This window comes from Buteo buteo, chromosome 5 (genome assembly GCF_964188355.1).
Source record: "Buteo buteo chromosome 5, bButBut1.hap1.1, whole genome shotgun sequence".
Lineage (NCBI taxonomy): Eukaryota > Metazoa > Chordata > Aves > Accipitriformes > Accipitridae > Buteo > Buteo buteo.
Window position 1 is genome coordinate 34,485,810 of NC_134175.1, and position 27,647 is coordinate 34,513,456.

At 39.2% G+C, this 27,647-nt stretch overlaps 1 protein-coding gene across 1 annotated transcript in view; it reads left to right on the forward strand.

Annotated features, from left to right (window-relative positions):
- The first annotated feature begins 10,657 nt into the window (after window positions 1–10,657).
- KCNH7 (potassium voltage-gated channel subfamily H member 7) overlaps window positions 10,658–27,647 on the forward strand; it is a 245,808-nt gene continuing 228,818 nt past the window's right edge. Inside the window, exons 1-2 of the mRNA XM_075028563.1 lie at window positions 10,658–11,321; window positions 13,354–13,584. Of these exons, the coding sequence (XP_074884664.1) occupies window positions 11,246–11,321; window positions 13,354–13,584 (307 nt within the window). The 5' untranslated portion in view covers window positions 10,658–11,245. The remainder of the gene's footprint in view (window positions 11,322–13,353; window positions 13,585–27,647) is intronic.

Here is a 27,647-nt window from a genome sequence, read left to right on the forward strand (position 1 = left end):
CACATGCTTGCCTCCTTTTAGCATTGGCCGGTGCACCCACCTTCACTGCCTGACATAGAAACTGAAGTAGAACTAAGTTAGTTCATTGTCCTTTGTCAGGATTCATCAACAGCAGCATTGCAATTTTTTTAGTCTAAGATGGAGGAAGGCCAACTAATACTAGAGAAGGCAGACAGTGCTCAATTGTTCCAGGTAATAAGATCTGCCTAACACTTGCCATCTGCATGGTGATTCTACTACTCCCTATCAAATTACATTTCATATAATAAAATTATAACAAAATTAAATCAAACTCCTTGTGTCTTTCTCTCTATAGTGGTTATTCAAATTACCCTGCTCATATGACTACTAGAAAGGAAGACATGTCAATGTTGAGGATAGAGAGACCCAATAAAAAGGAAGAGGGAAATCTCATAACCAAGCAATGATGCCACAAACTTCCACCTGTGAGAAGTTATGCTAGCACAAGGGAGCTATGGAAGAAATGAAAGTCTTACCCCTGAATGTAAGGAAAGAATTATAAAACTGAAAATACTTTATGGCAGATTAATAAATAACACTGTAAAGAATCTAACTCTCATTAGTGAAAAGCAGTGCTGATAACACAGGAGCTCTGAGAGACAGGAGAGATGAGGCTTCTGTCTAGATAGTTAAGAAAGAAGTACAAAGGGTACAAGCAAAGGCTGTCATTTTATATTTAATGTTTAGTCTGAAAAGGTTTCAGGTATCACAGACAAGTATCCTGATTCTGTACATGTGTATAACAGCCATTTAAAATGTCAATCAATAATGTATCACTTATGGAACATCTCAAGCCCCAGGTATTCTATTCATACCATCGATAACTTCAGTTAATGGGAGAAATGGATCCACGTGCTTCAGGGAGCCATACAAGGCCAGCACATAGATATCCTAGGCAGAAAGCACAAGTAGCAGAATTTATACCTCATCTGCACATGCTGGTTAATCAGAAATCAAGTCTCAGTGTATCTGAAAACATCAAACACACCATCATAGGATCGTATGATAACAGAGTTGTGAGTGACCTCAGGAGATCTCCAGTGCAACTTCCTGCCCAAAGCAGTGTCAGCGATGAGGCGTGAGACCACATTGTTTAGGACTTGATCCAGTTCGGTCTTGAGAACTTCCAAGGAAGGGGACTGCACAGCTTCTCTGGGCAACCATCACGTCTATGTGGGATTAGCACAGAAAGGACTATTGCAGCACTAGATGGGATAATATTGTTGTCCTAAACTGAAGATGTATTTGGCAACTCCTAGCTTCAAAGGATATATATCCCTAGGCTGGGATCTTTGACATGGTCTGAAAATTGATGTTCACTTTCAAGTGAATCACAGCAGTCTTGAGTTTTCAGAAGCGAGTGCAATGAAATCACTATTTAAGATGATCACAATTTCTCCCTCAGAACAGCCCTTTGATTTCAAATGTCCACTTCCCAAAATGTCAGTATTCCCCAGAAAAAAATAAATTATGTTTTACTAAGAAAAAATCAAAATGCCATTGGGAAATATTTTCTATAAATATTCAATATAACTTCATGGGTTTGGTTTTTTCATGATAAATTGGGACTGAAGACAAAAACAAGGCCTATGTTTTCAGCAGTAGACTTTTGCATCTGAATCTGTCCCCAAATCTGCCAGGACGTGGAAGTTCTGGAAGTCTACAGGCTGGTTTGGATAGGCAGTCATCAGAATTGCACATTACTGTCCTAACTTGACAGAAGAATATGGTGCTTTTTTTGAACCCCAGATGTGCTTTCTCTCCAGCTATTGACCCAGCACATGAAGAAAATGGGTAAATTAATATTTATCTAGCTCAAATGGCATAAAAATTAATTAGTGTATGTTTGCATTGATCTTTTTTTTCAAGACTTGTGAAACTAGTCTTTCAAAAACACCTGTGAATAGCCTGATTACCAAGCTAAAGCATAGTTTCTGAGTGACTGCTTTGGGTGCTACAGAATGTACAGAAGAAGACCTCCTCTTTCAAAAAGCATACCAGAATAGCTTGGCTATTATACTGTGAAAATAAGTAGTATATAAATAGTAAAAATTATCATAATCATCAACAGAATGAGTATGTCTACTGTGATTTAATATGCACCTGTCTTAAATAACTTGACAAAGAATGATAAATAAAAAAGATGCAAAATAAATTACTCTGTAATGATGAGGAAATCTTGCTATTTCTGAATATATTTGGGGGTATAGCAGTGCTTTTATTGCTCTTTACAGGAAGAAAATTCAACTTTCATCTGAAATTATTATTCATCCTGCCAAACAACTTGCACTGGATGGTAAACAAGTGCTGGAAAAACTAGAAGGGGGAGACTGACAATGTATATCTTACTTGCATTGCAATGAGATAGACATAATGGCAGAGATAGGAAATCCAGGAGAGATTATTTAAATAAATTCCATCTTAGGCAGCAAAAGACCCTTTCACAAAACAGCATATGTCATTTGAGTATCTCTTTCTGTCATCATAGATTATGAGCAAAACTCACTTGCCAAGTACCTGCATTTCATATTGACTTCAGCAGGGCTATTGAATACAGTCCTTAGCACTGATGAAAAATCTAGCCATTCATTTGCAGCTGCATCAGTATAATTCTGGAGATGCTAGCTTCAGACAGGCACCTGGGTTTGAAAATGTGGCCTATATGACATGTATTTTATCTGCAGAGGCAGCAGATCAGCTCATACACTACCTTTGTGGCAGAAAACGCTGTTTCAGGATATGGGCATCTCTTCAAATGAATTAGACAAACACCAGTTTTTGTAATATAATTAGCCATGATCTCATGCTATGATATTATGAAAGAAAAGTGGGAATATTGAAAGAGAAATATGTGACATGGATATTTGCAGATTATTGTTGGCAGCAATGTGAACGACAGCTCTGATAAGTACAGGGTCAGGAATAATTATTCTATACGATTCTGGACTCCACACAGAGAAATATTATTACTGTGAGAATAATACTAAAAAAATTAAATGTGGAAAAATACAGTTGTAGGGAGAAAATATACATGCCAGGTGGAGAAGGCTTCGCCTACAGAACTGAGTGTTAGAATATGCTAATAATAAAATTGTTAATGACTAAGTGAGCGCAGTGTAGAAACTGCAGTTACCTTATTTAGACGAAGTGACTGTGTAAAGTATGTTAACAGAATGCAGAAGGAGTAAAGAAGGTATAGAGCACTAAAAATGAAAAAGCATACTCTTTTTGCTGGGGCTTTCTGATTAACATAGAAACATAATGTACTACTACTAAGATACTTAGGAAAAAAAAATATCACCTTCATCAAGCCAGGATGGAGCCATTGGCACTAAAGGCTCATACTGTGTTGGTGGGTTTTTTCTTCTGAGTGAAATAGGAATTTATTTGCTACGCTGCATTCTGGGACACCATATCCAAATTTATCAAGGTTACTGCTCTCTGATTGAGGTCTTTGAGGATATATAACAATCATTCTTAGGAATAGTGGAAACATCATTCTCAGGAAACACTTAAGCTGGACTAAACTTCTGAAACTGTTTTTAGAGTTGGTGGAAGTAAATTCCTTTTTTTTCTTTTTTTCTCCCCTAAACTGTTTGAATTTATATTTAATTTTGACTACTAAATTTTACTGCAAGTTACAATTTCTGGCCAGTTTCAGTCTCTTCTTTTGTGCCCTTTGACCCTGGATTATGAAACTGTCTCTCTGCCTCTGTTCTTCATATCAGACAGTTAATTTCTGGTCCATTTATACTTCCATCTACCTGTTCTCTCTCCCCCTCTGTCTCCGAGTCTGAAAGCCATGAATAACTAACAATAACTATTAGGTTAGAGTCAAGCAGGGAAGACAGAAAGCTGAGATCAATGGGAAACATGGCACAAAGGGTTCTAGGTAGAAGGGAATGAAACTTATCCAAAATCATAACAGATCAGCCCAAGGAAAGGAAGCAAAACAAACCCTCTATTTATCTTTTAAAATAAAAAATCTGCTAAGAGTATTCGTACTGCCAGGACACTGGTGCCCAAAAGGAACCACTTTATAAGCTTCAAAACTGCATTTTATTGATCTTAAAGTGAACCTGTGGTGGGAAGAAATTTATATGCGATTACTGGTTGAAAACACATCCAATCTGATATTGTCCATAGGAGATAAAAGGTCTTGCTGCCTCTTCGTCACTCTCAAGTAAAAATGTCTAGCATGAACCAAGCTCCTTCAGAGCAGCTGCTGTCCTTTTCTCCCCTACAGCTGTTCAGCAATGCCTAACTGAGTTGCTGCAGGGCAGAGGAAAGGAAAAGAAGAGCTCTGGCTACCTACTGCTTGCTAAGCTGGCAGCATATGGAAATGCTATCAGAGCAGGAATTCAGCTCCTATGGCCTGATCCAAGGAAAAAGGCTGAGGAATAGAAATAACCTTGTGCAACTTGTGACCTCTCTGAAGTTAACTCCACCAGTAGAGAGGTACCGCGTCTACAGAGCTGGTTGGGAACAGCAATTCCATTTTGTGAAAGATTTTGATATGGCACATTTTTATTTATTATTGCTTAGAAATGAAACACCTTGAAATTCGCTGTGAAAGGAAACTGTGCCTGCACAGAATGTGCTGGAGCTACACACCCTGAAGATTCTAGTTCAGGCTAGCTCACCTCACTGTTTTCTCTGGGGACACATGCCCTGGAACGCTGCCGCAGTTGAACTAGGAGGAACTTCAGCAAAACCAGATACCTTGCAACCTCAGGAAGCTCTACTCCACTGTTCTATCTTTCATTGGCATTAGGATGAGAGCCAGAAATCACCATAAACCTGCTCCAAATACAAGGTGTGCTTTTTCATCATTATCAATAAAAACACATGCAGAATGTGAAGACGTAGAAGAAGAAATCCTAACTACACGGTTTACTCAAGGGAGAAGCTAAGAAAAGGAATGAACTTCACCTGACAGATGGCAGTCCTAGCACTTAATGTTTGAATACACTGTGGAGAAGGCAGTGGGAACTTGGGTACAAAGAGAATTAGTTTCAGAAATATATGGATCTAGTTAAATGAATAACTTACAGACAATAATTCACTTTTTTTGTGCTTTAGCAATGAACTTGCTCCTTTTTCCAGCTCACTCCATGTTTTCAGGCATCCACTTCTGAAGACACCAAACTTAAGATATGTGGTCTAGTCATAATAGTTCTTACATGCCCTATTATTCTAAAATATCATTGCTGAATTTCTGTTATGATGGAAGACAGATTACAGAGAATGCAGCTATTTATCTTCAATTACATTTCCTGTGGTACAGAATTACAGATATATGGAGTAGGGTACTGCTTTTGTATACCATTAAAAATCCTCTATAAATAGTATGAGGAAAAGAATAAATAGAAGTATGTTTCATGTCTTGCCTAATTACAATCAACGTTCTTTCTAGAATGATAGCTGCCAGAATGACAGACATAGCACTGTAATCTAGCTAGAAAATCTTCGAGAGGCACAGCACATGCTGGGGCCGTTTCTGTCACTCTTAATTGGCCAGAGGGGGTCAGCACGGAGTAGTCTCAGGCACCCATTACTGGCCAAAAACCCAGGGAAACAAGATGTGCATCTAAATAATGTAAACCCCCAAAGTAAGAGCCCACACCAAAACTGTGGCTGAATTTGAGGGAATGAAACCCTGTGGTGAGACAGAGAGACATTGAAAGAGTCTCTCAGAGGAAGAAGTGGAAGCCTCATTGCTTGAATAATTTAAATGCTAAATGAATAATACAAACGCAAATATACTGAAGGCAACAATCCACTGGCAGGGCATCGAGTAGATGGATATATTGATGCTTTTTGTAATTCTGTTTTCATGACCTGTACATACTACTTCCAAAGGTTTTGAATGCCTAGGCATTCTAATGTAGCACGTAATAACAGCAATGTATACTGTAGAATAACAAACTTAACTTTTTATGAATCCTTCTAGAAAAAGTTAAGTTGCCTACTGTCTTATTGTTTTGCCATGTGATGTTACCTTTATCAGCCTCGGAAATTCAGCTCACAGAAGTTCTGCTATTATAGATTTTGCATTTATAATTCATATTCTTGTCCTCAAATTACAGTCCCTCAGAGAGAATTTTATGTAAAATATACATTGAATGAAATCCAAAATAAGTATAACATAACTTTTTTTTGGTGCTACTGAGTGATTACACTAGCTGTAAAATTAACTAGAAATTTGTAATCATGTTTTAGAGCATAATTTGTTGTGGACACTTCTTTTGTCCTTTTGTGATACTAAAATCTTGATATCATTTCTCTCACTGAGATATCTCAAGTCCTGAATACTAAGACCCATACGCAGACACAATGAAGAAGTAAACCTTAAGGCCAAATACAATAATCACCTCTGTGCAATCTCATTGACATCAGTGGTCTTGCCAGAAATAGGAGCCTTTTTTTAGAGAGCAAAAGTGAAACACAAAATAACCATAATCAGACCTAATTCAAGGTGAATTTTGTAACAACAATAATGAAGTATTCCCATTTTGCTGAGTAGGCAGCTGTGTAGACTGTGTGGCTGCAGGATTAGGAAAGACTTACTGGTCCTGGGGCATCAGCAGAGTGCAAGCCAAGACGAGTTACTGCCAGAAGGAACCAGCCCTGGCAACAGCAACTGCCATCACACACAGTCTACGCCTCCTTTGGTAGCACCGGCAGAGGTTTGCTGTTTGGCTGCTCGTGATGCTCAAACAGCTGATTTCTGTCTTTGCCAACAGAGGCAATTTGGCAGTCTGTTGCCCCAGGCAACTGCCTACTTTGCCTGCACCCTAAAGCCCAGCCAGTCATAATCTAATTGATGATCATTATTATTGTGAAGTATTAAAACAAAACTGAGAGCTATAACTTGAAATTTTGGAAAGGCATTAAACAGAAAAAAGACAAGGAAGCAAGAGTGATAAAAACCAAAAGGTGATGATAAGAGACATAAATCTGTCAAGGAATCGCAAAGGCCATCTTAGCACAAAATGGGATTTGAAATAAAGTTTCAGTATTTCACTTCACAGCTCTGAAGACACTCCCAGCCTTACTTAAAATTGGAAGCATATATAGCATAGATGGATGAATAAATGACAGGGCACACATGGTAAAAGCAACACAGACATCCCATGCTAGATGGAACAAAACAAAACAAAACAAAACGAAAAAGAAGAAAACCCACAAGAACTGTCAAGACTTAACAGTATATTGCTCCAGTACAAAAAGTGTTTATTCAAATGGGAATGCACTAGTAAGCTTCTGTCTACAGGAGGGCAAACTGTAGAATCACAACAATAATGAAATGGAAAACATAGGACTTTGAAAAGTAACAATGTATGGTTAAAAATTATTTAAGCCGGAAGGGGAAAGATGTTTGTCTTAGGGAGAGTCTCCTGGAGCATCAAAGAGTAAAAGGCATAGTCAAGTATGATAAGAATGCTGGACTAAAACTGACTGTCTCCTTTATATTTTTCTTTCACCAGAAATATGATGGGAAATATGATTAGAGCCATTTCCCCAGAGTAATCTTTTCCTAACAATAACAGGTTTCATTGCTAAATGCCAAGGTGTTGAAACAGATCAATAACTCATCTCCAAGCACATATTCCTCTAAATTCTCTTAAGGAACTTGAGAAGGAAGTAGTTTAAATGCCGGCGAAAACCTTAAAACCACTATTTCAAAATCAGCTGCTATCCTTGAGGCCAGGAAATGCCAGATATAACTTTGCTGCAGAGCAGCAGCGTTCATCAGGAAGCTACTGCTGGGCTGTGGCGATGGTGGTGCCATGAGGGCCAATATCACAAGGGGGCAGAGGACAAGGGATCAGTCCTGTTGGATGGAGTTTGGCTCCGGAGACATCCTCCCTTGGTTTTTTGGTCTCTTGCAGAGCTGCTAACTGTGCAACTTTATAGAGAAAACACATATCTCCATGGCATTCTCCGTTTCTTTCATCACACTAGAGAGGCACATCTATGATGAATTCAAACTTTCCCACTTGCATGGATATTTTCCCAATCAAATACAAATTCTTTCACATTACTTTCCCTGTGTTAGTGGTAAATTGCCCAGTTTAAATATATTTTCCTCTTGCACTCCTCTCACTATTGGCTTGCTGCAGAAAATTATAAAGCATTATGCACAATGAGTATTAAGCACTCCAGGAGCAACAGATCATCTACAAGACTGCAGGAGTGTAAATCACCGAGATGAAAGATTTTCTGATGCCACCTATTGCTTATGTAGTTATTACAGCCCATCATTCTTGTGAATTCATTGTCTGCTAAAACCCACATCTCATATCTTGTCTTTCAGCAGAAGTTACCTTGCTTTGGCCGGGGTTATCTTGATCAGGTTCTAAACCAACCAAGGTGAAAAAAAAGTAATAAATGTGGACTCTGTTTAATGTATGTGCATATAATCAACATCAAACTTCAAGCTACCATCAGGACACAGAACAGAAAAGGTCTTCCGGAGTTCTGGCCTCTGCTATTACAGCTTTCAGGCAAGCATAGTGTTCCTCTCAAACTTAACATGAAAAGGTGGGGCTTCAGTGAGATTTGAATTCTTAAAATACTTTTATCTTTTTTTTTTTTTTTTTTCTTTCCAGCCAGGCACCTAAAGCACTGGACTCTGGATTCTACTGGCCTGTAGTTGATCTGGTTTGCTACGAACTGTTGAATACTAGAAACAAACACTGGTTGTTCAGTACAGGTCACAGTTTTATTGTGATTATAGTCTATTGTTGTTACAGAAATATCAAAGTGCCATTTTTTAATGTAAAAATGAGAATGAAGTCACTGTCGGCCATTATGACTTGACTAGATGCTAGGTATTATTTAAATTGTTAAAAGTAAATATGCTCCTCTCACTTTGTGTGCACTAGTTCTACTGCTGTCTTTGGGAACTTGAATACATTTTTAGGGCAATATATGTTCTTGGTCAAGACAAAGAGCGGAAAGAGAAAAATTCAACCTGCAGCCTCATCCATCCACTGTCCAAAAGACATGAAAAATGAGTAAAAATACTGTAGGAATTTTATTCACTAGTGTTGAGCTGAGTCACAGAAATATTATACTTCTCTAAATATTATGATTACAGAGAATATATGGCTGTTATTCCTTTGATTCATACCTCTGAGTACAGAGATTAAAACATTTGCTTCTGTAAATAAGCAACACTTGCTTCCTAAGATTGATTACGTTCCTGATTACATATCACTTAATGTAGCTGAGGCTTTGTAATTAGTATACAGCCAATTCCTATGTGGCCTTCTAAATACAATTTATATATGTATCAATGATACTTTCAGGCATCATTTACACTTGTGTAAACCCAGAACGATCCCACCGAGACGAAATGAAATTAGTCCAGAAACGTACCCACAGACTGTGTCCGTCCCCTGGTAAATACGGAGGACGACACAGGGTAACGGCGAAACCAAGGCCACACCTGAGAAAAGCCCAGGGGAATAAGGAAACACCTGTTTGTGTTGCGGAAGAACAGGTGGGAGGCGGTGGTTTGCCGGCTCAATATCCTGTGCTTGCGATTACAAAGAACGGTGAGCAGGTGCCGCTCTTTTTTTCCCTGTGAGTTTATTGAGACGCCGCCGCCGCTTCGCACTGCCCCGGAGATGCCTTCCCCGCACCGCGCGGCTGCCCCAGCCCCCTCCCCGTACCACCTCGCCGAGGTCCCCCGCCGCTGGCCGCTGCCCGGCCCGAAGGCGCCCCGTTCTGCCTACCGGGCAGCGCGGGAAGCCCTAATTTTACGGCCTGAAAATAACCACCCGCTTCCCCCGGGAGCCTCCCCGGAGCAGCTGAGAGGAGCGGGGGGCAGGCGGGCGCTCCCCGGGCCCGACCTCTGCGCGCCGGCGGGCCGGCTTCAGCACCGCGGCCAGCTCCGAGCGGGCGGCGCGCCCGGCGGCGGGGCGGAGCCCGGCCCGGGGAGGCAGCCCCCGCCGCGGGGCGGCCTCGGTGCCCGCTCCGTCCCCGCCGCGGGCCGGGCGAGGGCTGCCCGGGGGAGCCCAGCCGCCCCCCGCCCTCCGCCTCCGCGGGGAGCCAGCGCGCCCCTCCGCGCCGCCCTCTCGGCCCCCGAGCGGCGGCTCGCACCTGCTCGGCGCCCGGGGAGCAAGCGCCCGGCGCCGGGGTGGGGGGGGATCCCCCTCCCTCGGCAGGAGGGGTGCGTGGGGCCGGGGGAAGTCCTCGCCTGGGTCACGCTGCGGGAGGAGGGGGCGATCCCTTCCATCGGGGCGGGGAAGGATGCCGAGGGCTCCGGTGGTCCCTTCCCTCTCCCACCCCCCCACCGCTCCGAATCAACCCCCACTCGCGCCTCCCCCCCCCCCCCGACGGGGCGTGTACAAAGCTCCCTCCCTCCCTCCTCCCTCCCTCCTTCCTTCCCTCCGTCCCTTCTTTCCTCCCGCCCTCGGCCCTGGCAGCGCCTGGGGCTCCCCGGCGGGCCACGCTCAGGGGCCGCGCAAGGGCCGGCGGTGCCGGGAGGGCGGAGAAGCTGGGGCGGCCGGAGGTGGCGGGGCCCCCCCACGCCGCCAGCGCCCTCGGTCCCCGCTGCCCCCCTGCAGCCGCAGCGTGGGGGGATGTGGCACGTCGCGGTGCTGCCGGGGTGTAGCTCATTCCTGATGCCGCTGTTTGTCGCTGAGTTTTGAAGAGATTTATTGGCTGGCTCTTGCTAAGCCACGCTTGAGTAATCCGAGCTGCTGCGCGCCGTGGTGAAGCCCGGAGGGGGGGAACGTCACTCCCTCTGGCAGCGGAGCAACGTTAGTCTTCCAGCCCTCTAACCATCACTACAGCGTCGGAAACTGCCGGGTCACAGCCGTTTGCTTTGGAAAATTGGCGATGTTTGGTGCTAGAGATCGATTACCCTTGTAATCTTCCCCCCCACCACCACCTCCTGCTGCTTACCCCACCCCTACCCGCCCCAGACAATAGCGTCCGAGCTCCTCCAGGAAAAAAAATAGAAAAGAAAGCAAGGAAAGAAAGAAAGAAAGAAAGAAAGAAAGAAAGAAAAAGAAAGAAACTGGGGGATGGATCTGACTCCGATAGGAAAAGCGTGTATCTAGAAGTGGTGCTAATGGGAAGAGATTTCCGAGCTCCAGAGGACGATGATTTGTCACAAAGGGTAGCTGGCTCGGTGCTTTGGGCTGGAGCCGTGTAGGAGATCCTTGGAGAAGTCCTTGTGCACAGAAAACCGAAGACCTGTACAAACATGCCTGTTCGCAGAGGTCATGTGGCACCACAAAATACATTTTTGGGTACAATCATACGAAAATTTGAAGGGCAAAGTAAGTTCTCTCTTTCTATCTATTTTGCTACAGTAGTTTGATTCTGCATGTGACTAAATGGACAGCAGCTCCAGACTATTTTAAGTTTGTAGCTTGGAAAGAAAACCCCAGAGGTAAGGAGGGGATCCCTGGCAGGAGTAACGTTGGTTTTGATCTAGCATACGGACTGCCGACTTGAATTATCGGGCTTTTATTCCCCCCCACTGTTTCAAGGAATAGTTTTTATCTTTGACTGTATAGCTATAGAAGTTATATCTTTTACCTTCCTCTGAACTGGTAAGACGGCTCTAAAAGCAGAGTGTATAATCTTGCTGCCTGTGCGATGTCTAAAAAATAAGCTAGATTTATTATTATGATATTGTTGTTATTAATTATCATTGTTTTTTCAAAATAAAGCAGAACAGCCAGACTTTGATTTAGAGGAAACAGATAAGATGCAGAGGAGTTATTAAGGGGAAAATACTGTCTTACCTTGTTGTCATGACTGCATTTTAACGTAGCTGTCAAATATTTCTGCTTTGTTTATGGAAGCCTAAAATATCTATCAAACCAGTGCAAATGCATCCTCAGGAAGAGTCTGTGAGATCTTTTCCAATGCAGCAGTTTACTACCTGTCGAGGAGGCTGAAGCTGAAGTGTTTTTCCTGGCTGAATTCTGGTTTACTGTTAACAGTGAGAAGGAACACTTGATGCTTAAAATGAATTTCATTTAGAAACAGTAGTTTTGATATATGTACATTTATTTAAATATTTAGCATAATTGCAGTATCAGTCTGGTGCAAACCCTTACAGCTAATTCCAGTTTAGATACTTCCTTACACTTAAACCCACGTTACCAATTTAATATTTATATTATTTGAGAAAAAATTAAAGATGGTGTTTGTAGTCATAATTTATCTAAATGCTAAGTCAGTGTTGCTACTCCAGTAAAGTTTTTATGCAGTAAACTGTATATATTTTTAAGAGAATAAAGCACTACCTACTAAATAGGCAAGTGGTAGTGAAAGTTCAGCATGATTGAAAGACAGTAGAAAAAGCAAGAATGAAATCCATATTTTTCTCTCCAAATATTTCACTAGGTTCAAAGACAGGATATCATTAAAATTTTGAAGACTTGTACTGCTAACTTGGTGTCACATAAAAAGTCTTTTATAAAGCAAGGGACCTACTAATGTGATTAAGTAAGCAGAAAATCATGTTACTAACAGTAAATGTATCAAAGCTGCACATTTATAATTACAATGGGAATAGTGTGTTATAGTGGTAAACAGAAACAAATGAAATAACAGTTGAAAACTTTTAAACTTTTTTGTCAGGTGAGGGTTTGGAAAAGGATGATGGACTGAGGCACGGAACTTCAGCGGACTATGCAAAATGTTTCCAACATCACAATCTTTGGTTTTCATGTACCTTCATGCTCTTGTTTTTTTTTTTTTTTCTTTTTAACTAAAGAATATTTTCTTTTATAAATATAACTTCTAAAACAATCACAGAGGGAAAAAAAATTATCATGTTCTCTTCTAGATAGTTTTGTTAAGATACTGACTATAAACTTCCTGTCATTCACCTCAATGAAAATCCCTACAGAGTAGGCTGAGCCGGTTGGACCTTATCCCAGGAAGCCCTTCACTTGAGGAGAGTCCCCTTCCCAAGGCCCCACTTCCCCCCAAAAAGAAGCTACTAACTTTTCAAGGACTTGCCTGGAGTTATGGCTGACAGGATGGCGCTCATCACCTGGGTTTCAGTGAAGCTATAAAAGACAAAATTTTGAAGTCAAAAGGAGTTTTGCAACAGACTTGCATAATCTGGTTTTATTTCCTTAAAAGACAACTGTCTTCATCTGTAATGTATTCTAAATTGATTGAAGTTTCTTTAAAAGCTGTGGATCAAATTAGCTACATTAAATAACTGAAAATCTCTGCATTTCAGGCATTCCAGCGAAAAGAAGGGTTATTTAGCATCCATCCATGCAATCGACACTTTATGAAATGTTGAAAGAGTACTGAAAAATGCATCACTTTCTTTTATTGCAGATAAAAAATTCATCATTGCTAATGCTAGAGTGCAGAATTGTGCTATCATCTACTGCAATGATGGGTTCTGTGAGATGACCGGGTTCTCCAGGCCAGATGTCATGCAGAAACCTTGCACCTGTGATTTTCTTCATGGGCCAGAGACCAAAAGACATCATATTGCCCAAATTGCTCAAGCACTGCTGGGGTCAGAGGAGAGGAAAGTAGAAGTCACCTATTATCACAAAGATGGTAAAGTCTGTTTTTATTTTACAACTTTTTGTGTGTTTGGTTATCAGTTGATTGGTAAAAGAGGTGTGTATGATCTGCTGGCCAGACCCTTTGCTGGAGTAGTGTTGTAACTTCCCTGAAGCCCAGTGAAGCACACTTATGTATACCAGTTAGGGAATCTGCCCTGAAAGTAGTGGGTGTACAGGCTATATCACTGTACGCTGACTCTAACAGCTGAATGAAGCTGGCACCGTGTTTGCAACTGTTGAACAGAAGTTCTCCTCTTGCTTGGTTTAGAGCAGATGTAAATCTCACAAAGTAAACAGCCCTACAACAATGGACAGATAAGACAAGCAGAGAGGGGGCGTCCTGTGAATCTTAACTTTTATGAACTGTTTCATCTCACAGGACGTAGGAATGGTGTATCAGTTTGAGGGGGCTTAACTCTGCCTGCCTCACACGATGGGAAACATACCTTGATTTAAATGCAGTATTTGACTGGAAAAAGTATAACAGAGTTAAAAGTAGCAAAAATTGGCCTATCATGAAAAAAGCATTAGCTTATAAAGAAAGGGCCAAGTCTTTTTCAGAGGTAGGATACTGTGAAGTTGGAGTACCTGCAACTGAACCACAGAAGTTGCCCTAGAATTAGGTTGTCAGAATAAAATTTTGAGATGGCTAAACTATGAAGGGTTTCCCTGTTATTCAGTGAAGACTTAATATATGAAGAATGGCTAAATCTGCTATGCTGATGCTTTTTTCTTGTTAAGAGCATAAAATGAATAAATGACTTTATTTGCAGATTAAAAAATGCATACACATGAAAACTAATTATGATAATAGTCATAGGTAGGGTTTGGTTTTGGTTTTTTTAATTACCCAGGGTTATTTACAGAAATATCCATCTTTCAAACAAATCCAAGTAATGGATAAGTGTGATGTACCTTATTCTGTCTCTTGTTGTGTACACTCTTGGGAGAGGGAAAAGGAAATTCATATTCAAATGCTGAGCTTAAATTAGTTCTGGAGAAGTGCCAGTGTGTTGTTTGCATCAATTTTAGAATCACATGCAATGGATGCTCTCGCATTTTAAAGTCACAGAGTTAAACCCTATTCTCAATAATTCTGTTGTTATCTCGGACGGACTTAAGTAATATTATTTTTAGCTTAGGCTGGTATAATTCAGATAGGACTCGAGCCAACCATTCTACCTACGCTACCAATATTTAAGCATACTCATCATATTCTCAGTAGAGTCCTTTATTCTTCCATCTGGTTCGGTGGTCTGGAGCAGATTTTGGTCAAGGTTTGTTGTTGTAGCTGTGCCTTGAACATAGATTTCTCAGGAGACCTGACACCATGTGTCTTTTACACATCTAGCCTGTGTTTGTGTTAGCTTGGCGTGTGTTAAAAATAATATTGCAAAAGGAGGATGTCATTGCTAACTTTCATAGCCACCAGCCTGGAGCACTGTTTTGAGATCTGGTTGTTTAAAAGTGCTTCAGTCTCCCAAGATATTAGGAGGGAGGGAAAGGGACTTAACTGAAGTACTGCTTATCTGTCAATTACCATAAAAATATATTTTTCTAAAATGCTGAATTCTAGCATCATGTAACACAGCATAATGTTTGACGCAAACCAAAGTAAAACAGTCCGTAAAAATTGCCGTACCTTTTGTAAATAGTTTTCAATTTTGAAGCACATTATAAATGAGAGTTATGGATTATTCAGTGTAAACAATCTTATGCATAAGGGTTCTCAGTAACTTCACTTCTGTGAATAGTTTCTTTAAATTACTAGACCATATGTTTGAAGGCTAAGGAATTTCAAAAGCTACAGACAACAGTTCTAGACAAATTTGGGTTGAATGCCTCAAAATTTTACTGGCCAAAATGTGAACAGGATTTACCATGTGCACTACATGCACTGCTAAATTTAAACAAGTACAGGTGAATTATTTTGAATTGTAAATATAATTTAAAATGCCAAGTCACTGATTACAGGCAAAAAATGACAAAATACAAGATAGGTCTGACACTGAAATGCGTGAATGTCTGACAGCTTGATCATTTGTATATACAGACTTTTTTGTTTCATTCCACATAATGTTCAATTTCTTTACAAAATGTGATAAAAAGATCTGAAGTTTATGTGGTATCATAAAAGTGAAACTACCTATATGATTGATATAATAAATGTCAGTAAACATATTCTATAGTTATTCTAAATTACTGAAAAGACCTACTTCACTTTTCATCTTCACTTTTCACTTACTTCCTCTTTTCAAGTTTGCAAACTTGATTTTGCTATATAGAGATTATAATATATATATTTACGCTATACATAACATAGTCTGTATATTAGAACAATATACAGAATGGCGACACCTAACAAGGACTTCCTCCAGGTTCTGAAGCAAAATGAATTTAAAGAATTTTCTAAAAATCTGAGAGTTAGGTGCCTGGTTAGTGGTTTATTTTGTATTGTTTGCTGTGAGTGGATATGGGAATATTTCAGGAGATTGATACCAGCACAGTTAGAAATGTAACTTTCTCCATGTGAGCAACCCAAGTTACTCCAATGAACTACCCACTGCTTGAAAGTTTGATTTGACATTATATTTTATAGCTACCTGTTGTATAATATTTAACATAATACTAAGCATATGGAGGAGGAAGATAGCTCATGAAGGTGTGAATTGCTTGAGGTTCCACCAACAGGAGTTTCTGAAGACCATATTACACAGTCCTGAATAGATGCCCAGTAAATTTCAAATAAAACCTTATTCCACATCAGACTATCGTTTACTCTACATAAGCCACTGATAATATTAAAAATTATATTAATATTTCAAAGTAAAGCAAATGTCAGTGGGATCATATATCCCCTCATTTAAAAAGCTAATCTGTCATCAGAAGTCCAGCAATGCAGATATCAGAAAGGGGATCATTCTATAACTAATGCTTTTTCTTTTTAATTCTAAATACCACCTCACATATTTTTAAAATGTCACAGCTTTAAAGTTCAACGTAAAAGGAAATTCTTGCACTAGAAAAATGGTATTGCATACATACTGGGAATTAGCATTCTGATGTTCTCTACTGGTCTATAGCCTACTTTCCTAGACGAAAGAAAGTGCAAGATTTTGAGTTTTAAATATCCTGTTGATGCAAGACTGAATGCTGCTGGTTTTTCACTACTTCAACCTTTAGGACAGATCACACGCTTGGAGAAAAGGGGACAGAAGGATGGGAAAAATTTTGTAGCGGTTGATTTTCAGAAAAGGGCAGTTGCTTGAATCTACACTGCCTTAAAACACAGCAGACAGAAGATACAGTGGTCAAAGGAGAATGCAAATTTGATGTATCACGGCTTTATAAACAGGGTACCTAGACTGGGCATGTTTCCCTTTTCACTGTGCAGCGTGGGGAGGGTGCAGAGGAGAGGGGGAGAATACTTGTGATGGCTTTGTGTAATTGTTTAGGTGGCACGGAGGTGGGATGCCGGCATTACTTACGCACCCAGCAGGCTCTCTCCCAACCACATCGGTGCTCTACCTTCGCAGAAGTTTTTCACATTTGCAGCTAAAAGCCTTACTAGCTCCTCTTGCAGTATTTGTATCAGAATAAGATTGTTAATATAGCCTACATTTGGTTTTAATTTCTCCTCACTCCTTCTTCCTTTTAGTAAGGTATTTACACAGTCCAGGCAAAGTTCTAGTCCTCTGTCCTGTTAGACTAGTGCCACAGTAGGTGATTATATAGTTATCAAAATAATTAGTTACTACTGAGAAGAATGGTTAATGGGAACAGATGGACGCCAAAACTAAGGGTCCAAATTTATAGGTTCTCATCACACAAGGAGCTCCACAAACGTCACTGGATGTACTCATGGGATTAAAGACTCAGTAAATTTATTTTTTAATGTAAATATCCCTTTTGAAAAAGAACAGCAAATAAATACAGACAAATCACAAGAACTATTATTTTGAAACAGATTTTTTTTAAAGTCTTGCCCATTAGGCATTAACATCTGCTTAATTCAAAAATTATACTCTGATATCAAAGTAGCAGTATAGTATATTCCTCACTATATCATAACTTCATTTTCACAAATCTTATAGCTATATAATCTGTATTATTGTTGAAGGTAAGATATTGTTTATACAGAATATCAATTCCTATTTTAATAAAGTTATTTGAGTTGAAAATGTTTGACAGCTCTTCCTTCAAGGACTCCATTTTGCAGTTTAAGTCATTATTGCATAAATCGTTCTTGACAGATGTAAAATATTGCTTGAGGTGGTAAAGCTGTAAAGCTTTTGACATAAAAAGTATAATTATTTTGGGATTGAGAATGGATATATGATAATCAGAAAGGATTGTATCACACTAAATACTTTTTACTTCTTACTCCGTGCTTTGTGGACAACAGTGGGCTATATCTAAGCTTAGAGAGTATGCCTGTTAAAGGGAGGTAAGGAGATCATTTAAGCTTACCCTATCCACATCAGATAGTCTAGGGATAAGAAGCACTACAGAAGAGTACAGGTTTCAGTAAAGATAAGATTAAGCAATTATTTTCAGAGTGTTTACAAACCTCACAAATTACTTGCTACTTACCCAGTTTAAGAAATGTAATTTGCTACAATTGACTGCAAATTAAACAAATCTGTGTTTTCAAAACACATTAAGATTCCAAACTAATATTTTTAAGGCCTTTTAGGCTCTTTTTTGAGGATAAGAAAATTAAAAAAAAAAAGTGCAAACATACTGACAAAATAAAGTGAAAATGGTATTAAGTGTTCTTAAATAGAAAGATCGGGGCTTCATTTAGAAAGTCATCATCTAGACTTCAGTCAGCATAAGTGTTTTATCACCTGTTTGTGTTCTATAAATGCTGTGAACCTACCAATCAATTTAAAGTACAACTGAAAAGAAAGACTTTTGCATGTGTATCAGGTCCCCTTAGACTAGCTCTAACATGGGGGTCAGCAAGTACAGTCTTGACTGTAGATTCAATGCCTTAACCAGAGCTGATGAGAAAGGTCAGTGAATCAAGTCACCGTCTAATACCCTGCTGCTGTAGGAGTTCTTGGTTTAAGAAATACTATCTGACTTGATAAAGAAACTGTTACGCCCCAACAAAAAGCTGTCCAAAAAACCTGTCTTAATGCAAGGTTTTTCCAAACATCCTTAAAAAAAACCAATTTGGATCAAATCCAGAATGTTAGTGAAGGTGTTGAACTATTGGAAATGGATGACCTTTTCTTATGTCTGCAGTGTAATAGTACAGACATATCTGGTGTAACCCTACCTCAGGTTTTAATATTTGTCCTAAGAGACAAGACTGTCCCTTGTCCCATTCAGTATTGCTGGTTTTGCAACAGGGAGCACCATCCACAGTGAGCCGATACCTTATTGATCAGAATATCTCATTTGCCCATCACCATTCAGTAATGGCTCCTGTGCCTGCCCAGAACTGTGGGTCACTTCTTACATTTTACATGGGATACCTAATGATTATGATAAAGCAGCTCTCAGATATACTAAGCAGGTTTATTTGTGGGCCAATTCCCACTATATTTTTCAATTCCTTGGCTTTCCAATATATTCTTTTCTCTTCTCAGGTTAAGATGAATTTATGTTCAGTAAGAAGGGGGTTTTTATATAAGATCATTTTTTTCCCATGTATGTATTCCTGCTAGTGACAGACAGTATCTGAATAAAAAGGAACAACAGTTAAAGCACCTTTAAAACTATTCTCTTTGTCAGTGTTTAGGGTCAGAAAGGTATGATTAGATATATCTAATTTTAACAAATAATGAAGAATACAACTGCTATTATTATAGCTACTGCATCTTTAACAGAAAAAAAGAATCTTACTCAGTTTGGAAAAATCCCTTCTGACAGTTTTAAGTCCTTCCATGGCACAAATAAAAAACCTGCAGGCTAGTGGATCAGGAGGAGTCTTTCATTTCAGTATAGAGTCCAGAGGGAACGGTTCTGCCTCTGGACTTCCATAGTACAGTTTTACAGCAGGATTCAGAAAGCCACAGGGTCAACTTATACTGAGCAAGGGACCCAAATTTCCCTTGCTTGAGCTACAAAGCATCAGTGATTGCTGACTTTCCAAGATGGAGTCCCACAGTGGTAAAAAAGGTGTCACATTCTGGAGTCAAATGGCACTAGAAAGTTACAATATGATACACATACTCAAAATTATGGTGTTTCTAAGCTGTTTAGAATGATAATATCCTATGGAGAAGAGTTTCATCTTTTTATTAGGCATTGCCTGACAAAGTTTTTGTCTGCTTTGAATATGCTCCTTTCGGTTTCAGTGAAAGCTATTTTGGTTTTGGGTTATGAGACAAAAAGAACAGAAGCTGTCAGTCTGGTTTTTTGGTGTGGTTTCACGTGATTTTCTAGTGTCCTCTTTCCGTCTTCAGTGTGCGTCCTTTCTAATGTTACATTCTGATGAGAGTTATTCCATACTCCTAATTTGCGTTACCAATTGGTTCTTTCTCTTCTCCGCCAAATTGGCCCATACATCAAAAAGAGATGCACAGAGCAAATCAGACATCATACCTTGCTATAGACGTGGGGGAAGAGCAACTGCTTTTCTAATAGCAGCCTTCTGCATACTTGGTATTATACAAACTTCAGAACCTCACACTTTGAATAGTACCAATGTTGACATTGGTGCTGTTCTCTCTGGTTTCAAGCAATGAAAAGAGAATAGTAGGGTGGGTTAGATTTTATCTTGGTGGTTTCAAGTCCAGTTTTAAAGTGTTCCCTACATATTTGACTTAGTGTATGACTCAGTCTATGTACTAGACAGTCAATATGCTTCCCAGCTTCCCAGCTAAGCGTGGAAAAAGTTTAATCAAGCAGTATAGGAAGGATTCAGAGTAGCAAGACCAAGCTGACTATGGAAATTGCTAACTCACTCTGGAAACCGTGTATCTCAAACACAGTCAGAACTGTAGCTGTGAACCTAGTAGATCGAGGCAGAGCAGATGCATGACAATAACAGTGGCATAATGTGGCTCTATAGTTACAGCTGGTTTCATGTAGTCTACACCTCTAAAAGTTTGTATCTCTGAGGTGAGATGTATTGATGTAATAATTTTGTATAGCTTGAACTTTTTAGTGTAGTTTACTGGTTTGTTTTAAAGGAAATAACACCCATATTTGAATTATTTCTTAGAAATTAAAGTTTCATTTGGAAAGCAGAATTACAGCCATAACTAGTCACAAAATGCTTTTTGACCTCCAGCATTTCCATAGATATCCCATTTTAAGCTCCCTCACCAACTTTCTGGTACAATATAGCCTTTTCATTTCTATTCTTCTTACTTATTTAATTCTGTAATCACAGTGAAGTCTCATCAGTAAAGATCACAATAAAGGATACCAAAATTCAATCTGAAAAAAAGTCAAAGTAAACAGTGTAAAGGGGAGGTCCTGTTGTCTTTTCCTGTTTCATTAACCAGTCTCTAGTTATAGATCTCATTATACCTAGTTTTGATAATGCTCTCAATTATAGCACTGAAGTGTTAGCCACAAGAAGAAGATATTCTGGCTTCATTGCTAACAAAGAGCCATCATATCATCAAAACCTAAAGATGGTGTATAAATATCTACATTATTAACTATTTCATTGCTGGTAGTTGAGTGGAAATGACCAGAAGAAAGCTTAGGCCAGAAATCACAGCTGCCGTCAGTACTTCCCTGCTTGCTGAAATTTCTTGCTTTCCTATCCTCATTCCTCCATAGTACCATAGTCAATAAAAATCCTTTCTTTTACATGTTGCTGTGACCTCATTTAAATCCCTGATTTGCCATATGAGACTGCAGTGGAAACCAGAAAGTCTTGCCTAAATGGTCAGCTCAGTTCAGAGAAACACAACAAGAGTTTACTTCAAATACTGGGAAATTAGGATTTATCACAATACTCAAATACACTGATCCTTGACAGCATCAACTCATGAAATGTTGGCCTCTTTAGAGCAAATGCCTGGGACTATATAGTAACTGATTGTTTCTGCACCCAGAAATACTCCTAAAGGCCTGAGAGCAAGATATTAATACCTACAGATAGAGGACTCAGCTTGTGCACCCACAGCTTTCACGGAATTAAACTGTGAAGTTTAATTTTTGAAACACTAAAAATCCTGATCTTTAGGTATTAGAGCACTGCTGATAGAGACATATTATGCCATTGCTAGTATTAGCTGTATCTGAGCTGCTACATACAAAGACAACAAGTTATGAAAGAAACATGCAAAACATAGACAAAACCTTCCTCCATTTTAATCCACAGAGTAGAGAGGCAGAGATGACTTCAGAACAAGGATAGATATATATTAGGGGTTTTGCCTTTGTCTTACACTTAGGCTGTTTGAAAAGCAGTTAATCATCACGTAAATATGTTTCATCACTAACACACATGTTCTAAAGTATTTGTTCCCAGCTGTTCTCAGACTTTGGAATCTGTGCCCTTTTGAGATTATTTATTTCTTAGAGCATTCTCTACTGATTTTCATTCAAATCAATGCAAGTGTATCTCTGAAAATAGCTTGCAAATTTCCTCCTTTCAAAACTCATTTGTGCCAATCTGCTTTACTCCTTCCTCTCTGGAAAAAATGCCAGATAATTGCATTAGTATTTTGCATGTTTATGGCTGTTGTACAAGAAAGCATTTCTTTTTATACTTTCAAAAGAACATGAAACTCAGTAGTCCATAAATCCTATTGTCATGGTATTTAAGGTAAAATACTGTTGCAGTTCTGTCTACTTGCTTGAAAAAATGGCTTTCAATTCACAAATAGGAAAGAAAGAAAGAAAATCTAAAGCCCATGTCATTTTAAATAATGATAATAAAAGAAAGGAAAATGTGTTCATTTTTTCCCATCATAAATGCCCAGCATTATTTTTGCATGATAAAATATACCAGGAATCAATTTAACACCAAAGTCTATCTAACAGAAAAGACAAGACTTCCCAAAAGGACTGTTTCTGGAGTCATGGACATCATGCCTTATAGTGTGAGAGAATAACAGCCCTGAAGTACAAAACCAGGTATCTATAAATCAATATCTGAGCCTTCTCTGTGGATTAATGGAGCGGCTCATGAACTGGTGTGAATGACAGCCTATATATAATGTCAATCCTGAGCCAGTCCATGCTGGTCCACATTTCAGAGCATCCTTAGTGCTTCTCTAAGTTACACTGATTGTTTATGGCAACAAGAATATGGGGTGGCACAGAAGCAGCTTTAGTGTTTTACCCACACAGTTTCAAAGAAAAGTTTTATAGAGGGATAAAGAAAAGTTTTGTAGAGGGATGAAGCAGAGTTTGAGTACTGTTTGTGGGTGACCACAAAACTGTATTAAGAGATTGTTTCTCTTTATCCTAAAACTTGCAAATCACTTCTCATGTCAGCAGTAGAACTAGGGTCTAAGGAGCTGCTCCCAAATGCTTAAAAAGTTAATTAAAAACTACTAACTGCTACTGCAGCTACAAGCAGAATTAGTGTCTGATATGTGTGATGTTTGCAGATCAGGCGCTAGGTGCAGGTGGCGTCCCCCTTCTCTGGTTACCGTTTATTTAAAGAGGGAAAAAAGGAAGGAATACATGGTCCGCAGACAACTATTCTTCCTAGCTGACAGATATGCAATTTTATTTTACAAAAACAACTACACAAGCCAAGAATATTACAGCTGAGGGAGCTTTTCAATAGACCGTGCAGGTCTATTTACATGCATTTCTCGTTGTCTTTTGACCTCATTCATGAAAAAAAAACGCAGATCCTGCAGAAGCAGCATTTCCAGTAGTGTCACTGTCTCTGCAGAACTTGACATATGCAAAACATAATTATTAGCCAGGTAGATACATTGTGTGTGGCTGCCTGTATCTCAAACATGATTTCTCTCACGTTTGAGTGTGCAAGAGCATTTGTCCCTGCTTCATGGGAGCTGAGTGAATTGTTTCCCTTTTATATAATATTTTGGTCTTAATCCCTTTTCCTTTCATCTTGGGATCATTTTCCTGTAAATAAAAAAAGTTGTGAATAAAACACTTTATTTCCACTTTCTAAGGAATTTAAGAAAATATATCAACTGTTTTTTGAAATGATGGAGGAAAAATTCTGTATGTTTAACCTTGATTGTTACCTGGAAAGTAGATTATCCAAACTGGTTTTTTTTGCCCCTTAGGGGCCACAGGCACTAAAATATCAGACATAACTAAAGTATCATAGTTACAAAGATCACACAGAGGTTCAGTTACTCCAAGGGAAATGACTGACCTGAACTTTTACATGTAAACGCAAATTTAGGACTAGATTTTCAATTATATGTATTATGTCATATATATTATAAAAGGACATTTCTCCCTCTCAAGAGGTTTAACAGCCACTTTGAGGAGCTGCCAAAATTACCTCCTACCTCATCATAGAATCATAGAATACAAACTGATACTCTGTAGTTCACAACAGTTTTACTAATAAAGCATTATTCTTACTAAATACATTCAATCACAGGAAGTCTGAACGGAACAGCAAATTAAAGTGACTCCTAATGAGCTGATTGACTAATGCACTGAGTCTCTTACCTTGAAAGACATTATTCTTGAAAAGCTCACAGTTCCAAACCATCATTCTCTACTGTATTTTTGCACTATCCTCCTCTCTTTTCTAAGACACTACACCAAGGTTGCATTGTAACATTTCCCAGTATAGACAAAAGCATTGTGTATATATAAATAAATGCACAAAGTCCCCCAACCCCAACATGATCAAGTCCAAGAAATTGATATCAGAGTGAGAATATGAAATGATACTCAACAGGGAATAGTTCTGTAAAACAATCTTTAATAGGAATTGCTCAGAATAGGAGTTATTCTTAAACAAGTATCTGAGACCACAGGCCAGGTCTGAGAAAAGAGACACCCTAGTACGATGCAGTTGTGTACATGTCTCTGTCCTGTCTGTAATAAAGGATAATTTCTAGAGAAACTCCATCTTCTGTTAGAGAGGGTGCACACTGTAATGATCTTCAAGTGCTAGAACAGGGTTAGAGACAGCTGGGGTTATTCTGAACGGCAAAAGGGGCCAAACTGTCTCCTTCGCTTGCCATAGGGTTAAAGAATGCAAAGGTGGAGTCGAGTCGCTGTTCATCTTTTTCCCGTGTAACCCCTGTATCAAGTTCAGCCCTCAGGGTTTCCAAATTTGATACAGAAAATAGAACTACCAAATAAATGGCAAAGAAAAAAATATACGAGGCATGCTTGAGAAAGTTCAGTGGCTGCTAAGCTCACACTTTGTCCGAACAGGAAGCTTCTCATTTGCAAGTCTCACATTGGACTTTGTTGTGATAGTTGTAGCGCCTATTCAGGAGCCACAAATCAGCCATACAGAGCCTATGCATCATTCTTAAACCACATCAATATTTTAAAAGAAAGCAAAACTATATCTTATCTGAGCATTATTTGGTTTTAACTGGTGCTGCATGTATCATATAATGAACAAGGCTTTATTTCCTCCCCAAAACAAAAAACTCCCACTCTTCAAACATTCAAGTAACTGAAATTTCATCAGACTCTAGCTTGATTCAGCTTTCTGGGTGTGTATAATGGAGTCTGTTCTCCATGATCCTGCATACTTGTGAGAGTTACATAAACTTACCAATGGGAAAATGGACATTTCTGCAGGATCTAGTACATCTGTTCAGATTCAACTAGCTCATCTCTAAACTTGATACATTAACCAGGGATATTCTTATAATGTAGTTTAAATTGTAACTTTTTCCTCTCTTGGACTTCACCCTTTGTTTGTATCTTGTTTTTTAGAAACTGGCACAATCTGTATAACAAGTAATGCTTTGTTTCACATGGGAATCTTTAAATAGCAATCACTCAGCCGCGTTTGCTTTCAGAAAGCATTCCGTTAGCATGGCACATACTCTAACTAATATATAACATTTTACCATTCCAATATAGCAAAGAAGCCCTTTTGTTAGATTGGTCTATTATAGTCATCATATTTTCATAGAATCAAGAAGAATTCCAGTCAGGAGGAGACTTAGGAGGTCGTCCAGTCCAGCCTCATGCTGAAAGCAGGAGCAACACAGAATTTAGACTAGGTTCCTTAGGGTTTAGTCCAGTTGGGTGCCAGGATGGAGACCACACAGCCTCTCCAGGCAACCTCGTCCAGTGCTCAGTTACCCTCATATTGAAAATGGTTTCTCCTTATGCCATGTCAAGACCTTCCCCATTTTAATTTAAAGCATTGCCTATCATTCTCCTGCCATGCACCTCAATAAAGAGCCTGCCTCCATCTCCTGGTAATTTCCTCATAGTTATTGAAAGGCTGTTACTACATCCCTCAAAACTACCTCTTCTCTAGGCTCCTGGCCAAGGCCAGTTTCCTCAACCTCTCCTCACAGGACATGTGCTCCACTTCCATATCCATCTTGGTGGCCTCTGCTGGCCTCACTCAAGTTTATCAACATCTGTCTTGTACTAGCCGTCCAAAGCTGGATGCACCGTTCAGGTGTGACCTAATGAGCACGGAGGAAAGTGGAAGTATCACTTTCCTCAGTCTGCTGGCTATGATACAACCCAGTATGCTTTATCCTGGACACAGGTGGACTCAAATTTCTCAAGAGATCCCTGATACAATCCTCTTCCAGTACCTTGAACCCTGTCTTCCTTGAACCCTGTTTCAAGATTCAAATGTCTCCCAGACTGAGGCCGTGAATGTATAGAGTACCTCAGCTTTATCTGCATCCATTGTCACTACATCACCCTCCCCACTCAGCGGCAGGCTCACATTTTACTTGTTTATTCTTTTACTGCTAACGTAGCTAGCAACAGAAGCACTTCTTGTTGCCCTTGATATCCCTAGAGTTTCAAGTCTAGCTCAGCTTTTCCTTTCCTAAGACCATGCCTGGGCAGTGTTTCCATATTCCTCCTTTGTAGCCTGCCCTTGCTCCCACCTCCTTTATATGTCTTTTTGGTTTGTTTTTTTTTTTTGCACTGGAGCTCAGTCATGAGTTCCTTGCTGAGCCATCTGGTATTCTGATACATCTACTCTTTTCTCCGAGTATTTGGATGGACTACTATTATGCTTAAGGGAGGGTGTTTGAGGGTGTTTCCCTCTGGAAAGTTTGAAGAACTAATGGGTTAGTTTCCAGATTTTTTCTTTTTTTTTTTTTTTTTCTTAATTCAGTAATATGTAGGTATTTTACACATCTTTTATTATACTAATTGGCATTCTGTACTACTTTTATAGATTCCTCTTACCTGAATGTTCAGTATTATGTCAAGTTTTATACAGGAAATTTTACGTAACTTAGGTACACTTATACGTGCATTAGAAAATCCTGTTTACATTTTACATCAAAGGTAGTTGAAATTGCAACATAGATATTGTTTGCCAGAACATCTTTTTCAAATGTCATTACTGATGTGCTACATGGTATAAATTCCATGTTGCTATCCATTTTATTATGAAGAACTATATGCTCAGTGTTTTCCTGTATTGGAGGCCAATCTGCCTGGCCTGTTAGACATCTGCCTGGTTTTCTTTGGGAGATTTTTTATACAAACATGTGTTTGAGTTAAGAAGAAAACAGACATTCTAATGCTTATTTTTCCATGGATTACAGTCATCCAAACAGCTTAATGCTAATGATAATTGCAATGGAGTTATTTTTGTAAGTTTTAGAAGCAGCTAATCAATTGTCTTATACTGGGAGATAAATGCAACTGCCACTGACAAACAAGTAGGGCATCCCTGGCACACATTTTTCAGCAGTTCATTCCTATCATTAAAGATGTGCATAAAACAGATCTTCTAAGAGAGAAACATTTTTCACATCATGTGGAATTCTTGTAGAGACTCTCAGTAGTGAGGTAAGCTTATTGAAACACTCATCTCGAAGAAAAAGGTTGTGGCTAACATTTCCTTATATAGGTCATGGCAAAAGACATCACTTTCTTCTCCATTTCTCTTCTGCCACTTTTTATTTCATATTTTCTTCAAGAAATGATAGATACAGTGATTTGTCCTATGCTCTT